Source organism: Hyla sarda, chromosome 3, assembly GCF_029499605.1.
Source record: "Hyla sarda isolate aHylSar1 chromosome 3, aHylSar1.hap1, whole genome shotgun sequence".
Classification (NCBI taxonomy): domain Eukaryota; kingdom Metazoa; phylum Chordata; class Amphibia; order Anura; family Hylidae; genus Hyla; species Hyla sarda.
The window spans coordinates 184,333,373-184,353,650 of record NC_079191.1 but is presented as its reverse complement, the minus strand read 5'-3'; the positions used below and the strand labels follow the sequence as shown (position 1 = coordinate 184,353,650).

The window sequence follows — 20,278 nt, the reverse complement described above, 5'->3', positions numbered from 1 at the left end:
AGCCTGCCACAGGGGGATCCAAGTGTGTAAGGGTCCACTGAAGAGAGTGACGGAGTGCCACACACATGAAAACATTCATACTGTGGGAGACACACTAAGGGAAATAAATTAATCATACAATAGTCACATAAACATATGCCAATGTACGTATAACAATATTCTAAGAAATATCAATAAAAAAAATTATAAATAATAAAAATTAAAAAACTAAATAATGGAATATATAGAGTTAAGGGTAGATGTCCTATTAAATAAAAAGAAGAAAATTAAATAGAAATAAAAATATGTTAGAAGAAAATAAAGTTTATTGATCACAGTATAAATATGACATTTGGCTCACTGGAAAAACATGGTGGAAGATAATGAGTATATCAATAACATAAGAAAAGCACCAATAAGGAAAAAGACTTTGCCATCTTCAATAAGAAAAAAAATTATAGTGAATGGAAAATTTTCAGGCTGTTCAGTTTTTGGTCCTTCTTTGGAAATAAAGAAACACAAGAAAAAATTAATCATAGGTGAGTGTTAGGATCACAATACATACATCTTAGTCATGCCGGAGTAATGTAGGAATTAGTGCCAAACAACAGCTTATGCATTATTTATCTGAGAAGTCACAGAAAAGTCAACATTAAGGCCCTTAGGTCTTAGGGATTGTAAATCATAGATCCATTTGAGTTCTCTCTGCTTAAGGATACTGATTCACTCACCCCTTCAAGGTGGGAATGTGGTCCACAAAGGGGAATTTCAGATCCCTTTCCGTGTGGCCAGCATCCGAAAAATGTTTGGCAACCGATAAATCGGTGCGTTATTTTTGGATGTTGTACCAATGTTGGTTCATCCTGGTCTTGAAGTCCCATGTGGTCTCACCCTTACAGAGGAGACCACATGGGCAGGTCAAGACATATATGACAAAGTCAGACATACACGTGAGATAATGTTTCAAAACATATTGTCTGCCAGATTGCGGGTGTATGAACACAGATCCCTTGTTCATGTACCCGCAATTTACACATTGGCAACAGGGGTAAGAGCCCTTGCCCCTGACAGTGAGATATTTTTATGAATGGGTTTTCAAAGAAACATCAGATTTTACAACGTTGTCCTTCAGATTTGGATGATGTCTGTAGGACAACAAAGGATGATATTTGAATTCCGGGATGGTTGGAAAATTTGTTTTCAAAAGATTACAGTGTTTATTAACTATCTATTGCTTTGGAATGCTCACCAAAGGTAGAGACAAACGGAATGCGAACACCCGAATCATGTGCAAACGTTTCTGATGATCTAAAGACAGCTCTCTGAACCGTAGTAATTTCTAGGGTAGCCACGTTTGGAAAAATTAGTCCCCATTTTTTCCAATGTGGGTTTAAGTTTATTATCTGAGTCAACGATACATCGCACCCTCAGCATCTGGCTGTAATAGAATGTCTGTTTTGCTTGTTTATTAGTTTGAACTGGTTGATGAAAACTATCAAAGTGAAGTACCAAATTACTATCCGTTTTTTTTAACAAATAGTTCAGTAGTTAAGTGATCATGTTCAACTGAAACCAGTGTTTTAGGAATTGAGGTAGTAGAGGCATTCAAAGTAAATTTAAAATGCATATCTACAGAAATTAAATATGCATGAAAGGCATGGAGTTGGGTCATGTCTCCCCCCCCCCCCCCCCCAGACAAGAAACACATTGTCAATATATCTCCACCACACCAGCAAAAAGCTGGAGTGGTGGGACACATAGATGTGCATTTCCTGCAGCACCCCCATGAACACGTTAGCATACGTGGGCGCCATATTCTTTTCCATGGCAGTAACGGACGTCTGGAGGAAGAAGGTATCATTAAAGAAAAAATCATTAAAGAAAAAATAGTTGTCATGTAAAACAAATTCAAGTAATGAGATAATGAAATTAGTTTTCTATACTGAGAAATCTGAAGCCAAGCTGGACTTCAAAGCCTGGACACCCCATCCTAAGGTGGAAAACATTTTTTTTTTTTTTTATCAACTCATGCCAGAAAGTTAAACATATTTGTAAATGACTATTAAAAAAATCTTTACCCTTCCAGTACTTTTTAGCAGCTGTATGCTACAGAGGAAATTCTTTTCTTTTTTGAATTTCTTATTGTCTTGTCCACAGTGCTCTCTGCTGACACCTCTGTCCATGTCAGGAACTGTCCAGAGCAGCATAGGTTTGCAATGGGGATTTTCTCCTGCTCTGGACACCAGTTGATTTAAAAAAAAAATGGGCATCAGGTGTCAGCAGAGAGCACTGTGGACAAGACAAAAAAGAAATAAAAAAAGAAAAGAGTTTCCTTTTTAGCATACAGCTGCTAAAAAAAAAGTACTGGAAAGGTAAAGATTTTTTAATAGATGTCATTTACAAATCTGAACAGTACAAGAAATGCGAAGCACTCACCAGGTATATTCAATCAGAGGCTTCTTTATTGTAGCTCCGTACAAACGGGATACATGCAGGAGAGGATGGTGAAGACGCGGGGTATGCATGAAGACGACGGACCGTTTAGGCCGTCTTGCATACCCCCACGTCTGTTTGTACAAAGCTACAATAAAGAAGCCTCTGATTGAATATATCTGGTGAGTGCTCCACAGTTCTTGTACTGTTCACATCGTCTGCTATATCTACATTGTGTGTCAGCACCAAAGAGGTTGTCAGGATTGGTTTCCAGGGACTGTGTGGATCTTACTTAATCTAGTGCAACATAGGGATGGTGCTGAGACCACTACTTTGCATGTCTGTCAATTACAAATCTGTTTAACTTTCTGGCACCAGTTGATTTAAAAAAAAAAATCTTTTCCACCAGAGTACCCCTTTAATAATGTGTATTTCTACTTTAATGCGTTTTGTGTCAGTAACTTTTAAAGGTAAACTAACATAATAATCTGCAAGGCAGCCAATTAGAGCATGTAAGAACAGTATTACCAGTGAAAAGTGTATTTTAAAACCAGTGACGTGCTTAAGTTTGGTTATATCTATAGACATGTAGATTAAATGTAATAAAGTTCATTGTAAAGGTGGCTATATATTGTATTAACCATCAGCTCAATGGGACAGTTATCTCTCCCTAGCACTGGTTTCAGCTTATCCTTTCAAAAACAGAAGGGCTGAGGGGGGCAACAATCTAACATATGACAAAAGGCCGGCACATACTTTAGACAGTTGGATTTGGACAATTTAAGCCTTAAGTGTATGGGTACTTAAGTTTGTAACCTGAGGCAGTTGTAAATAGATTGATAGGACATGTAACTAGTGAAAACAATCTTGAGTTATTTATTGCATCATGTGTCCAAGTGCATGTATAGCAATATTCCAATGCCATCATGGGATCTTGCTCAAGTGAGGGGATTAAGCTGGTATTTGTATTTGGACACATTATGCAATAAATCGCTAAGCCCTGCCAACCCCACCACTACATTGATTGTACATGTGTGTTCTAAATGTATCATAACATGATTTTAGTATCTTAAAAATGTAAAAAAGCAGTAGAATGTCTGTTTTGCTTGTTAATTAGTTTGAACTGGTTGATGCATCCATGCCAAAGGTTAATGCTATGGTTCTCTTCAATCTCTTGTAGCACAATGTCCTGCAAATGAGGTTCGCATCGAGTCATCTGGGGTGATCCTTAGTCCTGGTTATCCAGAAAACTATTTAAATTCTCAGACTTGTTCATGGAGCATTAAGGTTGAACCAGGTTACAACATATCAATTTTTGTTGACACATTTCAAAGCGAAAAACAATTTGATGTACTTGAGATATTTGATGGTAAGAAAACTAATGTACACACAATTCTGTAAACTTATATCACTGTCACTTATTATGCAGGTATTATCATTTATCTGTGGCAGAATAAACAAAAAAAAAAAAAAGATATATATATATATATATATATATATATATATGCCTGATGAAGCAGTCTTACTGTGAAACGCGTTGCATCATAGGTGATTAAACTTGAGATGCCTCTTGTCTGTGTGTCCAGCGCCCTGAATCCTGTCATCACGTTGGAGGAAATGTGGTGTTATATATATATATATATATATAAATATATATATATATATAGAGAGAGAGAGAGAGAGAGAGAGAGAGAGTGAGAGAGAGAGAGAGAGAGAGAGAGAGAGAGGAATCTCCATCTTCAGGGACTGTGATGGTTGGCACACCAGGAATTGCAGTCCAACTGGCCTCTGCCAGCTTTTTTGCTTCATATGCAGCAAATATCAGCAATGCTGCACACATTTTACAACACCAATTTAATGACACAACTCACCAGACTTTGTCCTTTTGTTAGACCCACACAGTCCCAGCACTGCCGGTGTCATCTCACACTGGGATTCAACACCTACAAAGCACTAAAGACTTTAAGGGCCTATGCACACTACAGAATATCCACCTGGAGAAATTCTGGTTGGACAATTTGAAGCAGGCATTGCCCTAAACTCCTACTTTGAAATAAAAAAATCTAACAACAAAATAGTCTTTACAGATCATGATAATTTTGACATTTTGCTTCATAGTTTAGGCTTTTACAATTTTATAACTCACATGTAACAGCATGTCCAACATTTTATAATAAAACAAAAGTTACTATGACACTCAATTTCAAAAAATCTAAATAAACTATGTAAAAAAAATTTAAATTAAAAAATATAAAAATTCAGAACAAACATAACATGTATTCATATTTTACCTTTCTGTATTACAGGGCCATCTGGACAAAGCTCTCTTATTGTGGCATTAAGTGACAATGTAACAGGGCAACACAATTTTACTAGCAAAAGCAATAATATTTTTCTCCGCTGGTCAACAGATCATGCCACCAATAAAAAAGGCTTCAAGATTCATTATTCAGGTTTGTACATACACAGTTGACATTCTGTAACTTGTGTTTCAGCTGTTTTACTAGTTCATATGGTGAGTGCTTGTAGCTTTTCTCTAATCTTTTGCGTTATAGTTCTAGAGAGTACATTGAAATGTATTAAAGGGGTTATCCAGGAAAAAACTTTTTTTTATATATATCAACTGGCTCCAGAAAGTTAAACAGATTTGTAAATTACTTCTATTAAAAAAATCTTACTTCTTTCAGTATTTATGAGCTGCTGAAGTTGAGTTGTTCTTTTCTGTCTAAGTGCTCTCTGATGACACCTGTCTTGGGAACTGTCCAGAGTAGAAGCAAATCCCCATAGCAAACCTCTTCTACTCTGTGCAGTTCCTGAGACAAGCAGAGATGTAAGCATAGGGCACTGTTGCCAGACAGAAAACAACAACTCAGCTTCAGCAGCTGATAATTATTGGAAGGATTAAGATTTTTTTAATAGTAGTAATTTACAAATCTGGAAGAAAGAATGGTGTGTGCAGCTCACAACCAAAAATCCAAGGTATAACTGGTTAATGAAGTCGATCCTCACCAACCAATGGAAAAAAGTAAAATATTAAAAAAACATTAACCATACCTCAAGGATTTTACACTATTAAACAGTAAATACACAAATAAAATATATAAATAAATAAATACACAGTATTTTATTTTTATATATTTTATTTGTGTATTTACTGTTAAATAGTGTGAATTTTATCATATGCTCTTATATTGCTATACTACTGTGTAATAAATATTATATCATTTTCAGACCTTTTGCTCTCATTGAGGTATGGTTGCTGTTTTTTAATAATTTACAAATCTGTTTAACTTTTTGAATTTAGTTGATATAGAATAAAAAAGTTTTTCCCTGAAATACCCCTTTAATGGCAAAGGGTAAAACCACTCTAGAATTGGTTTGTAGCAACAGATTATGCAGAAAAGCATATGGGCAACCCTAATATTGAAATCTGAGAGGTAAAAAGTGACAAGGCATGTGGCTTTGCTTTTGTGGCCCTTATGTTTAATTTCACTGCCCTCACATGTGGGGGTATTTATCGAAGCCAGTGTAGATGAGACAGCTCCCCTAAACAACATTGAGGGTCAATCAAGTAACATGTATATACGTAACATAGTAACATACAGAAATGTACCAGGCCCCTTATTACGTGCATCAATATCCCTTTTGAATCACCCTGTTTCATTGACTGCACCCCTAGAGAACATGTGAACTATATGTCAGTCGCTGCGGTTGGTTTCCTTTCTGTGAAGTTAGTGCCAGAGTTGTTAATGGCAGACATCAGCAATCATGTTGATTTCTGCTATTAACCCTTTAGAAGCCAAGATCAATGCCGAATGTGGGTTTGGGATGCAGGGACTTTTACACAATTTAAGTACACTAATCAGGATTTGGGTTATATCAAGCAGATGGAAGGTGCCATATTAATTCACTCACAACCGTGGCGCACAACAGTACTGTGAGCGTTCAAAGGTGCGCGAATAAGACTGATTGTTGGGGTTTACATATAACCCTACATTATATCATAAAACTTATTGTGCATAACAAAACAGTTCTGTTTTTTTATACACTGTGGGCAGCATACACTTTAGATACCATCAATGTGTCAGCTTCGATGTTCAATAGAACCCTTGTAGGGCCTTTTTTCTTGTCATATCCTGTATCTTAGTTATTTTTTCAGGTCTATGGGTTCATATTAGCTCTGCAGTGCCCCCCTCTTCCTTTCACTGGGTCCTGTAATTTTTGGAAAAGATAATTATCTTTAGTAATAGACATAAAACTGTTTCCTATAAGGGATCCACAGTTTTTAATGTTCGAGTTTTCAGTTTATATTGGATAGTTGAAGTCCTCATTAATACTGACCCAATTTTGGTTTGTTGCTTCATCTGTTTCCCTCCATTATAGATTTTTATTTATTTTATTTTTTTTTGCTGCTTATGTTGTATTTGGTGGCTTATAGCAAATCCCTATTAGTTTTGTTAGCATTCTATAATATAAAATGCTTATATTTTCCAGCGGCCTACTGCAGTTTAAACACAGTGATCGATAATGGTGGCATTTTGAACAAGACAGGCATAGACCTTGGAGCAAAAGTTTACTATTTTTGCAAGCCAGGATATCAAATGATTGGGAGAAGAAATACAACCTGCATTAGAAATCCAAATGGAATGCATCAATGGGATACACCAGTACCAATATGTAAGGGTAAGTCATGTGCACATAATACAGATTGTTTACTTTTTACAATACTTTGTTTTTCTATTACCTAAAATAATAGTAGAAACTAAAATGGTAAAATTACATTGGTAACAGAAGTCAGGGTAAAATAATAGGAAAGCTAGAATATTCTGTTTGATGACAACACTTAGTACCTCCCCATGTTCTTATATTAATTTCTGAGTGACCGTACTCATACTGCCTGTTTGAAGGGGGAAACTCAATATAAACAAGATTCCTGTTCCATATTTTTTTTAAATGCTTATGCAGAAAAGTTTTTATGGGCCTGTTTGGATACTTGCGTTAAATTAGCAAATTTTTGAGTAAGGGTACGTTCCCACTTAGTGCATACACAGGGTATTTCCCGCGGCGCAAAATCTGCAGCAGCAGGAAATACGCTGCATATGCCTTGCTCACCTGGTGGCGGAGCAGCGTCACAGTCATGCGGCACACGGCTCCACCTCCAAAACTCGCTAAACACATAGGGATGCCGCCGGAAAGCCTTTTATGTATGGTGAGCAAGGGAAACACTAATTTTCACCACCCAACAGTCTTTCCTGCCAAAGATTATGGACACATAAGCATACAGATAAAAAGTGTTAAAGAAAACAAAACAAGTTAATTAAAAAGACAAACAATTTGCTAGAAAAAAAAGTGTCCTCTATGTTCATCATGCCCATGTGGGATTGGAGTCTATGATAAAACAAAATGCCAGTACTGCATGTTTTCCTTATTCATTTTTTTTTTTTTATGCATTGGAAGACCTGCTGTTTAAATTTCTCGAGCTAGTTTTCCCCCCATACCCTTCCATTTCTGGTTGTTGTTTGTACTATTTCTAGTTTATGCCATTTTTGTATCTATTTGATACATCTGTATGCCTTTACTATATTGATTTGTACTGTCAATAAAGTTTTCCCTTTTTGACACTAAAACAAAATGGCAGAAAAAAAATAAGAATTGTCCGAATATAAGAACCTGGGAGCCGTCAATCTAAAAAATCTAGCGTGTATAAACATTAGTCTTAATATTACAAATAGATATTAATGCTCTGAACTCAAGGATACCTAGACCCTGAAAAACTTAGACCATGAAACCATTTCAGATTTTTTAAGGACTTTTATTGCTCAAAATATGACAGGAAGTCTGGATCAATATAGCTCAGATGAAATTAGTTAAACAGCATATTAAATCTATTCACAGTTTCAAATAATATATATATATATATATATATATATATATATATATATATATATATAGATTAGTTAGGAGTAGCCGTATTAGTCCAGTGATGCAAAAAGCAAAATCATCGGTAGTTGCAGTATCTTGTAATACCTTTTTTGTTGGACTAACAAGATTTTGTAGAGACAAGCTTTCGGGATTCCTCCCTTTATCAGAAATGCTTATGACTTGATAAAGGGAGGAATCCCGAAAGCTTGTCTCTACAAAATCTTGTTAGTCCAACAAAAAAGGTATTACAAGATACTGCAACTACCGATGATTTTGCTTTTTATTTATATATATATATATATATATATATATATATATATATGCTTTAATGAGAATAATAGGACCCTGGTGTTACCCAATCGCTGCTATTGCAAAACTAAAATTTATAACTATTCATTTAAAGTATTTCTATATAGTGTTTGAATTTTGTTGGACATTAGCATAGCAGAAACGATCTAATTAAATACATTGCTTTTCTTACTGATTCAATAGCCACACTGTGCATAGAAAATTATAAATTGCATGAGATAATCTGTGAGCCAGGTGATATTATTCTCCAGACGTAATTTACTTCACATGTACTTAGAATGGAATACTCGAAGATTCACACTAATTGAAAGGGACTCTGAGAGAATATTTAAGATATGACTTTCAAATCACCTTTCACTTTATACGGTAAAATATCCCTTAGTGGATACTTGCCAATAGGAGACACCTCCCAATAGCAGACAGAGTCCCATAAGACTTAATGTATTTGCACCCTCCAAATAGGGGACATTCCCAATAGCGGATGTGGACACACCCAAAAGGGGACAATAGGGGACAAAACACTCTCATTAGGGGACAACCAGGCTTATGTCCCAGCCCTACTTTGTACAAAGGGCCGCCGTCAGGGGGTACAGCCAATACCCCAATAAGGGGCATGGATTCCAAGGAGGCCCAAGCCCCCCGCTGCACCCCCTGCAGAAGCGCCAACACAGAAGCAGACGACCACTATTTAAACAGTGGTCTCCTGCTTCTGTACGTCAACCAGCCACATCATTCACTCCCCTCCTCTCCTGATCCCCCTGTGCAATTCATCCCCCTGTGCAATTTATCCCCCTCTGCCACTTTATTTCACCTGTGTCAAAGCATCCCCTGCTTTACCACCCCTTGTGCCATATCATTTCCTCTTGATCCCCCTGTGCTATTTCATTCCTCCTTCATTACCCTCTGTGCCACCTTATAAAGAGGGGGGTGATGAATTTACACAGAGGGTAATAAAGGGGGAATGAAATGGCACAGGGGTAAGAGGGAAATAATTTGGCACAAGGCATGGGGAATAAGGTGGCACAGGGTATAAAGGGGGGATGAAAAGATACAGGGGAGGGATAAGGGGTAATTAAACGGCACTAGGAGATTCTACTGTACTACTCCTTTTTATCATATTTTATTGGTAATTACACTCTGGAGTGAGTACAGTATAGTATTCTGTTATTTAGAAAGATTTTGAGCCTTTTTTCCCAATAAGGGACATCTCTCAATAACAGACACTTTTTATTCCCCACGAGTGTCCGCTATTGGCAAATTCTACTGTGATACATGCCTCTGTAAAATGCAGCTAATGTTAGATTATGTTTCCAAAATTACAGTGAAGGTGAACATATTTTAAAAACTGTTAAAAGGAGTGAAAACGGGTCTTGACCATTCACTATAGTGTGATAAGTGCAAAAAATCTTTATTACATACAGCACAATAGGATGTTAATAAACACACAGATATAGTGTAACATTATCTTGATATAACTAGAACATATACTTGCTTCAAACACGTCATTCAAGTATGCATAATATCTCCTGGTACTAAGGTTATTATCTCCCTATGCATTTGGAAAGTGAATATATTAATATCATGGAGAGGAGTCTTCCAATAAAGACTTCCCTCTATGTGCTAGAGTAGTGAAACCCCTAGGCTGTGGTCACACAGTGTCTTGTAGATTTTCTATCTGTTTTTTAAAGTTAATTTCCTTTAACCCCTTAAGGACCAAGCCCATTTTCACCTTAAGGACCAGAGCGTTTTTTTCACATCTGACCACTGTCACTTTAAGCATTAATTACTCAGGGATGCTTTTACTTATGAATTTGATTCCGAGAATTTTTTTTCGTGACATATTTTATTTTAACATAGCAGTAAAATTTTGACGAAACTTGCATCATTTCTTGGTGAAAAATTCCCAAATTTCATGAAAAATTGGAAAATTTTGCAATTTTCGAACTTTGAAACTCTCTGCTTGTAAGGAACATAGACATACCAAATAAATTATATATTGATTCACATATACAATATGTCTACTTTATGTTTGCTTCATAAAGTTGACATGTTTTTACTTTTGGAAGACATCAGAGGGCTTCAAAGTATAGCAGCAATTTTCAAATTTTTCACAATATTTTCTAAATCTGAATTTTTCAGGTACCAGTTCAGTTTTGAAGTGGATTTGAAGGACCTTCATATTAGAAATACCCCCTAAATGATGCCATTATAAAAACTGCACACCTCAATGTATTCAAAATGACATTCAGAAAGTGTGTTAACCCTTTAGGTGTTTCACAGGAATAGCAGGAAAGTGAAGGAGAAAATTCAAAATTTGCATATTTTTACTCTCGCATGTTCTTGTAGACCCAGTTTTTTTTTATTTTTATAAGGTGTAAAAGGAGAGAAATCCCCCCAAAATGTGTAACCCAATTTCTCTCGAGTAAGGAAATACCTCATATGTGTATGTCAAGTGTTCGACGGACGCAGTAGAGGGCTCAGAAAGGAAGGAGAAACAATGGGATTTTGGAGAATGAATTTTTCTGAAATTGTTTTTGAGGGGCATGTCACATTTAGGAAGCCCCTATGGTGCCAGAACAGCAAAAAAAATCCACGTGGCATACTATTATGGAAACTAAACACCTCAAGGCACATAACAAGGGGTCCAGTGAGCCTTAAAACCCCACAGGTGTTTCACGACTTTTTATTAAAGTCGGATGTGTAAATACATTTTTTTTTTCCACTAAAATGTTGGTTTTCCCCCAAATTTTACATTTTTACAAGGGGTAATGGGAGAAAAAGCCCCCCCAATATTTGTTAGACAATTTCTCCTGAGTACGAAAATACCCCATATGTGGCCCTAAACTGTTGCTTTGAAATACGACAAGGCTCCGAAATGAGAGAGCGCCATGCGCATTTGAAGACTAAATAAAGGATTTGCATAAGGACGGAACCGGATGCAAGAATTACACTTGCCTCCGATACCAAAAATACCCTATGGCAGTGTTTCCCAAACAGGGTGCCTCCAGCTGTTGCAAAACTTCCAGCATGCCTGGAAAGTCAATCGCTGTCCAGCAATACTGGGAGTTGTCTTGCAACAGCTGGAGGCTCCGTTTTGGAAACATTGTCATAAGAGATTTTTTTTTTTGTTGGGGGGGAGGTGACTGTGTAGGAGTATGTGTGTATGTAGCGTTTTACTTTTTATTTTGTGTAATGTAGTATAGTGTAGTGTTTTTAGGGTACACTCACACGGCCGGGGTCTACAGCGAGCTTCCCGCTGGGAGTTTGAGCTGCGGTGGAAAACTTGCTGCATCTCAAACTTGTAACAAGAAGCTCGCTGTAGACCCCGGCCGTGTGCATGTACCCTGTACATTCACATGGGGGAGGGGGGTGCTCAAACCTCCAGCTGTTGCAAAACTACCACCACCAGAATGCCCTTTTACATGCTGGGGGTTGAAGTTATGCAACAGCTGGAGGCACACTGGTTGCAAAACACAGAGTTTGTTACTTAACTCAGTGTTTCACAACCAGTGTGCCTCCAGCTGTTGCAAAACTACAACTCCCTGCATGTACGGTCTATCAGTGCATGCTGGAAGTTGTAGTTTGCAACAGCTGGAGGCACACTGGTTGCGAAACACTGTTAGGTAACAAACTTCGCAACCAGTGTGCCTTCAGCCGTTGCAAAAACTACAACTCTCAGCATGCAGTGACAACTGAGGGCATGCTGGGACTTGTAGTTATGCAACAGCTGGAGGCATACTACTAACACTCCCAGCATGCCCTTTGGCTGTCCGTGCATGCTGGGGGTTGTAGTTATGCAACAGCTGGAGGCTCACTGGTTGCAAAACACTGAGTTTGTTACTTAACTCAGTGTTTCCCAAAAAGGGTGGCTCCAGATGTTTCAAAACTGCAACTCCCAGCATGCACGGACAGCCAAAAGACATGTTGGGAGTTAGTTTTGCAACATCTAGAGGGTCCCAGTTTGGTGTCCAAGCTGTAGCCCTCCAGATGTTGCAAAACTTCAACTCCAAGCATGCCCAGACTGTCAGGGCATGCTGGGAGTTGTAGTTCTGCAACATCTGAAGGGCCAGATGTTACAGAACTACAACTCCCAGCATGCCTGGACTGTCTGGGCATACTGGGAGTTGTAGTTTTGCAACATCTGGAAGGGCTACAGTTTGGATACCACTGAACAGTGGTCTCCAAACTGTGGGCCTCCAAATGTTGCAAAACTACAACTCCCATCATGCCCAGACAGCCTTTGGTTGTCTGGGCTTGCTAGGAGTTGTAGTTTGGCAACTCCTGGAATGCAGCAGTGAAGATCACTTAGGGCTGATCTTTACTGCTGCGTCCGCCGCTGCCTCCGTCAGTCCCGCGCTGCCTGTCCCAATCTTGCCGCCAGTCCCGCTGCGATCGTCGGTCCAGGTGTGAGGTGAGATTTCCGAAACGTCCACCATCTTCCCCCCGCTCTGCGCCGACATACAGGGGCGGGCAGAGCGGGGATTTCACCTTTAACCTCTCGTCCCCCTCCTGCCATTGGTCGCTAGCCCTAACGACCAATGGCAGGGGTTTAGGAGCGAGGTGGCAGCAGCCACCTCGGTCCTATCCCTTAGGATGATCGGGGCTGTCTCTGACCGCTCCGATCATCCCTATTTTCCGGGCGATCGGGTCACCAGAGACCCGATCAGCCCGGAAATCCGCAAGTCCTTGTCATTAGCCAGTCACTGACTGACTGATTAATGACAACGATCAGCAGCAGGGGACCAGTCTGATTGGTCCCCAGCTGCATAGTGTCATCGGTCAGTTGTCCAGAACAGCTGAGATGACATTTCTATCACCATGCCAACGGACATGGTGATAGAAAATGTATTGGATGTGTATACACGTTCATTTGCGTTGTCACAGGAAAAATGGACGTGCATACACGTCCATTTGCGGGAAGGGGTTAAAGTGGTTTTCTGTGCACAGTATAAATAAATAAATATATATATATATATATATGTGTGTGTGTGTGTGTGTGTGTGTGTGTGTGTGTGTGTGCGTGTGCGTGCGTCACAGCCTTATTTCTTCCATCTGTTGTGTCCCAATTTACTTGAATGGAAAAAATATTATTTTTTTTATTTTTTTATTCCACTCTAAGTGCAGTAATTGGCAGCCTGAGAGTACTATCACCTGGGTCAAAGTTCATCTTATCCAATTAAACATTTCTTATGCACAGTTTAATGTCACTATGGAATCAGAAAAAAAAAACTAAAAACACTGTACTTAAAGAGGTATTCCCGTGGAAAACTTTTTTTTAAATCAACTGGTGCCAGAAAGTTAAACAGATTTGTAAATCACTTCTATTAAAAAAATATTAATCCTTCCAGTACTTTTTAGGGGCTGTATACTAAAAAGAAATCCAAAAAAGATATGCATTTCCTCTGATGTCATGACCACAGTGCTTTCTGCTGACCTCTGCTGTCCATTTCATGAACTGTCCATAGCAGGAAAAAATCCCAATAGAAAACATATTCTGTTCAGGTCAGCAGAGAGCACTGTGGTCATGACATCAGAGGAAATGCATTTCTTTTTTTATTTCTCTTTAGTATACAGCCCCTTAAAAGTACTGGAAGGATTAAGATTTTTTAATAGAAGTGATTTACAAATCTGTTTAACTTTCTGGCACCAGTTGATTTAAAAAAAAAAAAGTTTTCCACAGGAGTACCCCTTTAACCCCTTCATGACCCAGCCCATTTTCACCTTCAGGACCTGGGCATTTTTTGAAAATCTGACCACTGTCACTTTAAACATTAATAACTCTGGAATGCTTTTACTTATCATTCTGATTCCGAGATTGTTTTTTCGTGAAATATTCTACTTTATGTTATTGGTAAAATGTCACTGATATTTGCATCCTTTCTTGGTAAAAAATCTAAAAATGTCATGAAAATTTTGAAAATTTAGCATTTTTCTAACTTTGAAAGTCTCTGCTTGAAAGGAAAATGGATATTCCAAATAAATTACATATTGATTCACATATACAATATGTCTACTTTGTGTTTGCATAAAAAAATTGACAAGTTTTTACTTTTGGAGGACACCAGAGGGCTTCAAAGTTCCGCAGCAATTTTCCAATTTTTCTCAAGATTTTCAAAATCGTAATTTTTCAGGGACCAGTTCAGGTTGGAAGTGGATTTTAAGGGTCTTCATATTAGAAATACCCCATAAATGACCCCATTATAAAAACTGCACCCCCCAAAATATTCAAAATGACATTCAGTAAGTGTTTTAACCCTTCAGGTGTTTCACAGGAATAGCAGCAAAGTGAAGGAGAAAATTCTAAATCTTCATTTTTTACACTCGCATTTTCTTGTAGACCCAATTTTTGAATTTTTACAAGGGGTAAAAGGAGAGAAATCACCCTAAAATTTGCAACCCAATTTCTCTCGAGTAAGGAAATACCTCATATGCGTATGTAAATTGTTCGGCGGGCGCAGTAGAGGGCTCAGAAGGGAAGGAGCGACAATGGGATTTTGGAGAGTGAGTTTTTCTGAAAGGGTTTTTGGGGGGCATGTCCCATTTAGGAAGCCCCTATGGTGCCAGAACAGTGGACCCCCCACATGTGACCCCATTTTGAAAACTATACCCCTCATGGAATTTAATAAGGGGTGCAGTGAGCATTTACACCCCACTGGCGTTTGACAGATATTTGAAACGGTGGATTGTGCAAATCAAAAATTTTTTTTTTCATTTTCGCAGACCACTGTTCCAAAAATCTGTCATACACCAGTGGGGTGTAAATGCTCACTGCACCCCTTATTACATTCCGTGAGGGGTGTAGTTTCCAAAATGGGGTCACATATGGATATTTATTGTTTTGCGTTTGTCAGAACTGCTGTAACAATCAGCCACCCCTGTGCAAATCGCCTCAAATGTACATGGCGCACTCTCCCTTCTGGGCCTTGTTGTGCGCCCCCAGAGCACTTTGCGCCCACATATGGGGTATCTCCGTACTCGGGAGAAATTGCGTTACAAATTTAGAGGGTCTTTTTTCCCTTTTACCTCTTGTGAAAATGAAAAGTATAGGGCAACACCAGCATGTCAGTGTAAAAAATTTATTTTTTTACACTAACATGCTGGTGTAGACCCCAACTTCACCTTTTCATAAGGGGTTAAAGAAGAAAAAGCCCCCCAAAATTTGTAAGGCAATTTCTCCCGAGTACGGCGATACCCCATATGTGTCCCAAAACTATTGCCCTGAAACAACAGGGCTCCAAAGTGAGAGAGCGCCATGCGCATTTGAGGCCTGAATTAGGGATTTGCATAGGGGTGGACATAGGGGTATTCTACGCCAATGATTCCCAAACAGGGTGCCTCCAGCTGTTGCAAAACTCCCAGCATGCCTGGACAGTCAATGGCTGTCCGGCAATACTGGGAGTTATTATTTTGCAACAGCTGGAGGCTCCGTTTTGGAAACAGTAGCGTACCAGACGTTTTTCGTTTTTTTGGGGGGAGGGGGGGCTGTGTAGGGGTATGTGTATATGTAGTGTTTTTTACTTTTTATTTTAGGTTAGTGTCAGTGTAGTGTAGTGTTTTTAGGGTACAGTCACATGGGGAGAGGTTCACAGCAAGTTTGCCGCTGGGAGTTTGAGCTGCAGCGCAAAATTTGCGCCATCTCAAACTTGCAGCACTCACTGTAAACCTCCGCCCATGTAAGTGTACCCTGTACATTCACATTGGGGGGAGGGGGCAAACATCCAGCTGTTGCAAACTCCGAGCATGCCCTTTGGCTGTCCGTGCATGCTGGGAGTTGTAATTTTGCAACAGCTGGAGGCACACTGGTTTGGAAACACTAAGTTAAGTAATAAACTTTCAAGTGTTTTGCAACCAAACTTAGTGTTTCCAAACCAGTGTGCCTCCAGCTGTTGCAAAACTACAACTCCCAGCATGCATGGTCTGTCAGTGCATGCTGGGAGTTATAGTTTTGCAACAATTGCAACAGCTGGAGGCACTGAGTTAGGAAACGGACAATGTTTCCCAACTAGTGTGCCTCCAGTTGTTGCAAAACTACAACTCCCAGCATGCCCAGACTGCCCAGGCATGCTGGAAGTTGTAGTGCGGCAATATCTGAAGGATCAGATGTTGCCGAACTACAACTTCCAGCATGCTTGGGCAGTCTGGGCATGCTGGGAGTTGTAGTTTTGCAACATCTGAAGGTCCACAGTTTGGAGACCACTGTATAATGGTCTCCAATCTGTGCTCTTCCAGATGTTAGAGAACTACAACTCCCAGCATGCCTGGACAGACTGAGCATGCTGGGAGTTGTAGTTTTGCAACATCTGGAAGAGCACAGATTGGAGACCATTATACAGTGGTCTCCAAACTGAGGACCTCCAGATGTTGCAAAACTACAACTCCCAGCATGCCCAGAAAGACAAAGGCTGTCTGGGCATGCTGGGAGTTGCAGTTTTGAAACTCCCAGAGGCAGCAGTGAGATCGCTTTACGGCGATCTCACTGCTGCCAATGAAGATGCCGCACTGCTGCCGGAAACTCACCTCCGGGACGCAGCGCCGCCGGGACTGCATGGAGGACGCTGGGACTGCCGGGACCGCTCAGGACACCGCTCGGACGGGTAAGTGACGCCGGGGGACGGGTCAGGGACACTTAGCAGAGCGGTGTGTGACCCGATCCCCGGGATCGGGACTCACACACCGCGCTGCTAAGTCTTCTCATAGTGAAACGCTGCTATCAGCTAGTCAGATTTGACCAGCTGATAGCAGCGATCGCTGGGGGGGGGTGGGGGATGAACCCCCCCGTGGTCGCATGGTAAGATGGCTGGCTATCAGTGATAGCCACCATCTTACTGGGCGCTGCGGGATGCCGCGAGCAGCGGCAAAAATGGTTATGACGTACCTGTATGTCATGGGTCCGGGACACCTTGCCACCCATGACGTACAGGTATGTCATAGGTCGGGAAGGGGTTGATCATATCATTACTGCAATGTAAATTTAATAAAATACAAATATTATATGAAACTACTCTATATTCATTGTTTGGGTGCACAATGTAAGTCTATGGGAAACTGGTTATCTTTGCACAAAATAGTAACAGATTAGAAAAATAAATGTGTCAGTGTCTGGCTCTAATAAGTAAAAAAAAGACAATGTACGTGCCACATTTCCTTTAACTGAAGTGATTGGTATACCATGCATGAACTTATCAATCAGTAGTTAAATAGCCACATATACATTTATTTAGGTATTTATACTATAGTTGAATTCATGGAATTTTGTCTCTTTTTAGCTTCATGAACTATTTATTTGTGTGTAGGGAAGACAAACTGTCTATAGATAACATTGAGTTTTAAATGCATTTTCACAAACTAGGATAAAAAGAGAATAAGTAAAGTGTATTAGCATAACCTGCCGCTTATCATTTGTTATATGGAAAGAAAACCATAAATAGTCAACATACTAAAATATGACTGCTTTTACCAGCGAACCAGCCTAAATGACCTTTAAATTTAATTACACATGAACTGAACACCCATCGGTGCCGCTGATTTTATCAGCAAGTATATTGCAGTCTCAAAGTGTTAAATATCTATTAATATTTAAATGTATGTATATTTTTCAAACATATAATGCATAAAATGCTTGCCTTTTATTTCTGTTTTCAGCTATATCCTGTGGAATTGCTCAGCCACCTGGAAATGGCTCAGTGTCTGGAAATGAGTTTACTTTAGGAAGCAAAGTGATATATGAATGTAATGAAGGCTACAGATTACAATCTAGTCAACAATCAACAGCAGTATGTCAAGAAGATGGATCATGGAGTAATGCAGACAAACCACCTGTTTGTCAGCGTAAGTATAATGGAGTGATATTTTTTTTTTTCAACATTCAAATAGCTTGTCATATTTAAAATTCTATTGAATTGATTGTAAAAATCAAAAACAAAACAAGTGAAACTGTAAAGGTACACTGCTACCTCTTTAATAGGCAAGCCCACTTTACACTTTGTTCTAGCAGATGTCTAATTAGCCGAATACAGCTTAAATCTACTACCTGAAATTAACTTCTAAAAGTAAGTGACAAGATTATAGCAGTAGCATCAAGGTCTTGGTGCCTAAAGGGGCCCCAAAGCACATCTGCCCCATAAGAAACCAGTATTTTTAATGGCACATGGGTTCCTGTTGCAGATTTTGCATCAGGGCCCAGAAGCTACAAGATGCGCCTCTGGATTGTAAGAAACATGTAGTGGGGAGTTTTATATATGTCTCTTCTCTGCGTTCATTCACTGATTCTTTTGGAGAATAGGGGACATTTATCTTTTACAGTATTTTGATCTACTTAAGAATATGCATTAGTAAGGAGATATTTATTGTGAAATATAACCAGACTCTTTCTATAGAGTGTATCAATCCACATCGACCATTGTTTAAGATAAGTACCATATTTATTCTGTTTTAAGTGCACATTTTTTCACAGAAATCATTTTCATGAATTACATTTATAATATCATTTAGGGAAGGGAGTTTGGCAACCTTCCAGCATTTAGCTATCTTGGTTGTAGCAGCAAAAATAGCGCAAGAACTGATTATTATATGCTCATAACAAGAGTTTATATTTATTAATGGAGTCTATCTTAAGTTATTAAGTTCTATATAACGTTTTATAATATAGTCATAAAAATGCATAATAAATCAACCTCTTTCTTTCCACATTACAGAGAATTTGCTGGTTTTATGCAAGCTTCTAGCACTTTATATGACTCACTGACACAGTACCGCTTGCACACAAGTAGAAGAGCTAGTATCAGGGATTTTGTTTAAAAAAATCTTAATCCTTCCTGTACTTATTAGCAGACAGCTCTGTGTTTCAAACGGAAAAAAATTTCCACTGTAGTATTCAGCAGCTAATAAGTACAGGAAGGATTAAGATTTTTTTTATAGAAATCTGTTTAACTTTCTGGCACCAGTTGATTTAAAAAAAAAATTTTCACCAGAGTACCCCTTTACGTTTTTAAAGTGATCCTTTTGGCATGTTTGTAGCAGTAGAAAACACATTTTCCTATTGTTCTTTAGGTATTACAGATTTATTGTTCATTTTATTGTTTCTCATTTTCCATTTCCATGAGAATGGATAAAGCAAAGTTTAATTCATTTCTAGGAGTATGTAGTAACTTGTGGACATAACTTTAAATCAGTTTTAGTTGTTAAACAGTAATATAACTAATTTAGAAATACTTCCAGATGGTTCTTTCTACCTTGATATGTATTTCCTACCTGGAAGCATTTGCATACATTTTTGAGGAGAGGGGAAATTTGCCACCATGGAGCTTAACAGAAGAAATTCATTTTGATTGTATAATTTCCCCATATGTGACAAACAATCCCAATGATGCCAAATATGGTAAGATCAAATTTGCAATTCAAAGCTCTAAATCCATTAATGGAGTAAAGGATAATAAGAATTTTAGCAAAGGGAATTTAATAGTACATAGAGGCCCTCATTTACTTAGAAAATCGGGTTGTAAGTCTGTCTTGCTTTCTTACCCGACTGCTTTTTTCCCCTGGTATTTATTATTATGTCGAAACCTGTTTGTCGCACGTGGGTTTTGTTGGTTTTGGTTTCCAACTCCTCTGAGTTGTCGGGAAAAAATCCACAACA

At 38.8% G+C, this 20,278-nt stretch overlaps 1 protein-coding gene across 3 annotated transcripts in view; it reads left to right on the top strand.

Annotated features, from left to right (window-relative positions):
- CSMD1 (CUB and Sushi multiple domains 1) overlaps positions 1–20,278 on the top strand; it is a 1,887,231-nt gene that overhangs the window by 1,687,355 nt on the left and 179,598 nt on the right. For all 3 annotated transcript variants that reach the window (XM_056565713.1, XM_056565712.1, XM_056565715.1), the window contains exons 47-50: positions 3,593–3,781; positions 4,719–4,865; positions 6,907–7,095; positions 18,286–18,471. In XM_056565713.1, the coding sequence (XP_056421688.1) occupies positions 3,593–3,781; positions 4,719–4,865; positions 6,907–7,095; positions 18,286–18,471 (711 nt within the window). The remainder of the gene's footprint in view (positions 1–3,592; positions 3,782–4,718; positions 4,866–6,906; positions 7,096–18,285; positions 18,472–20,278) is intronic.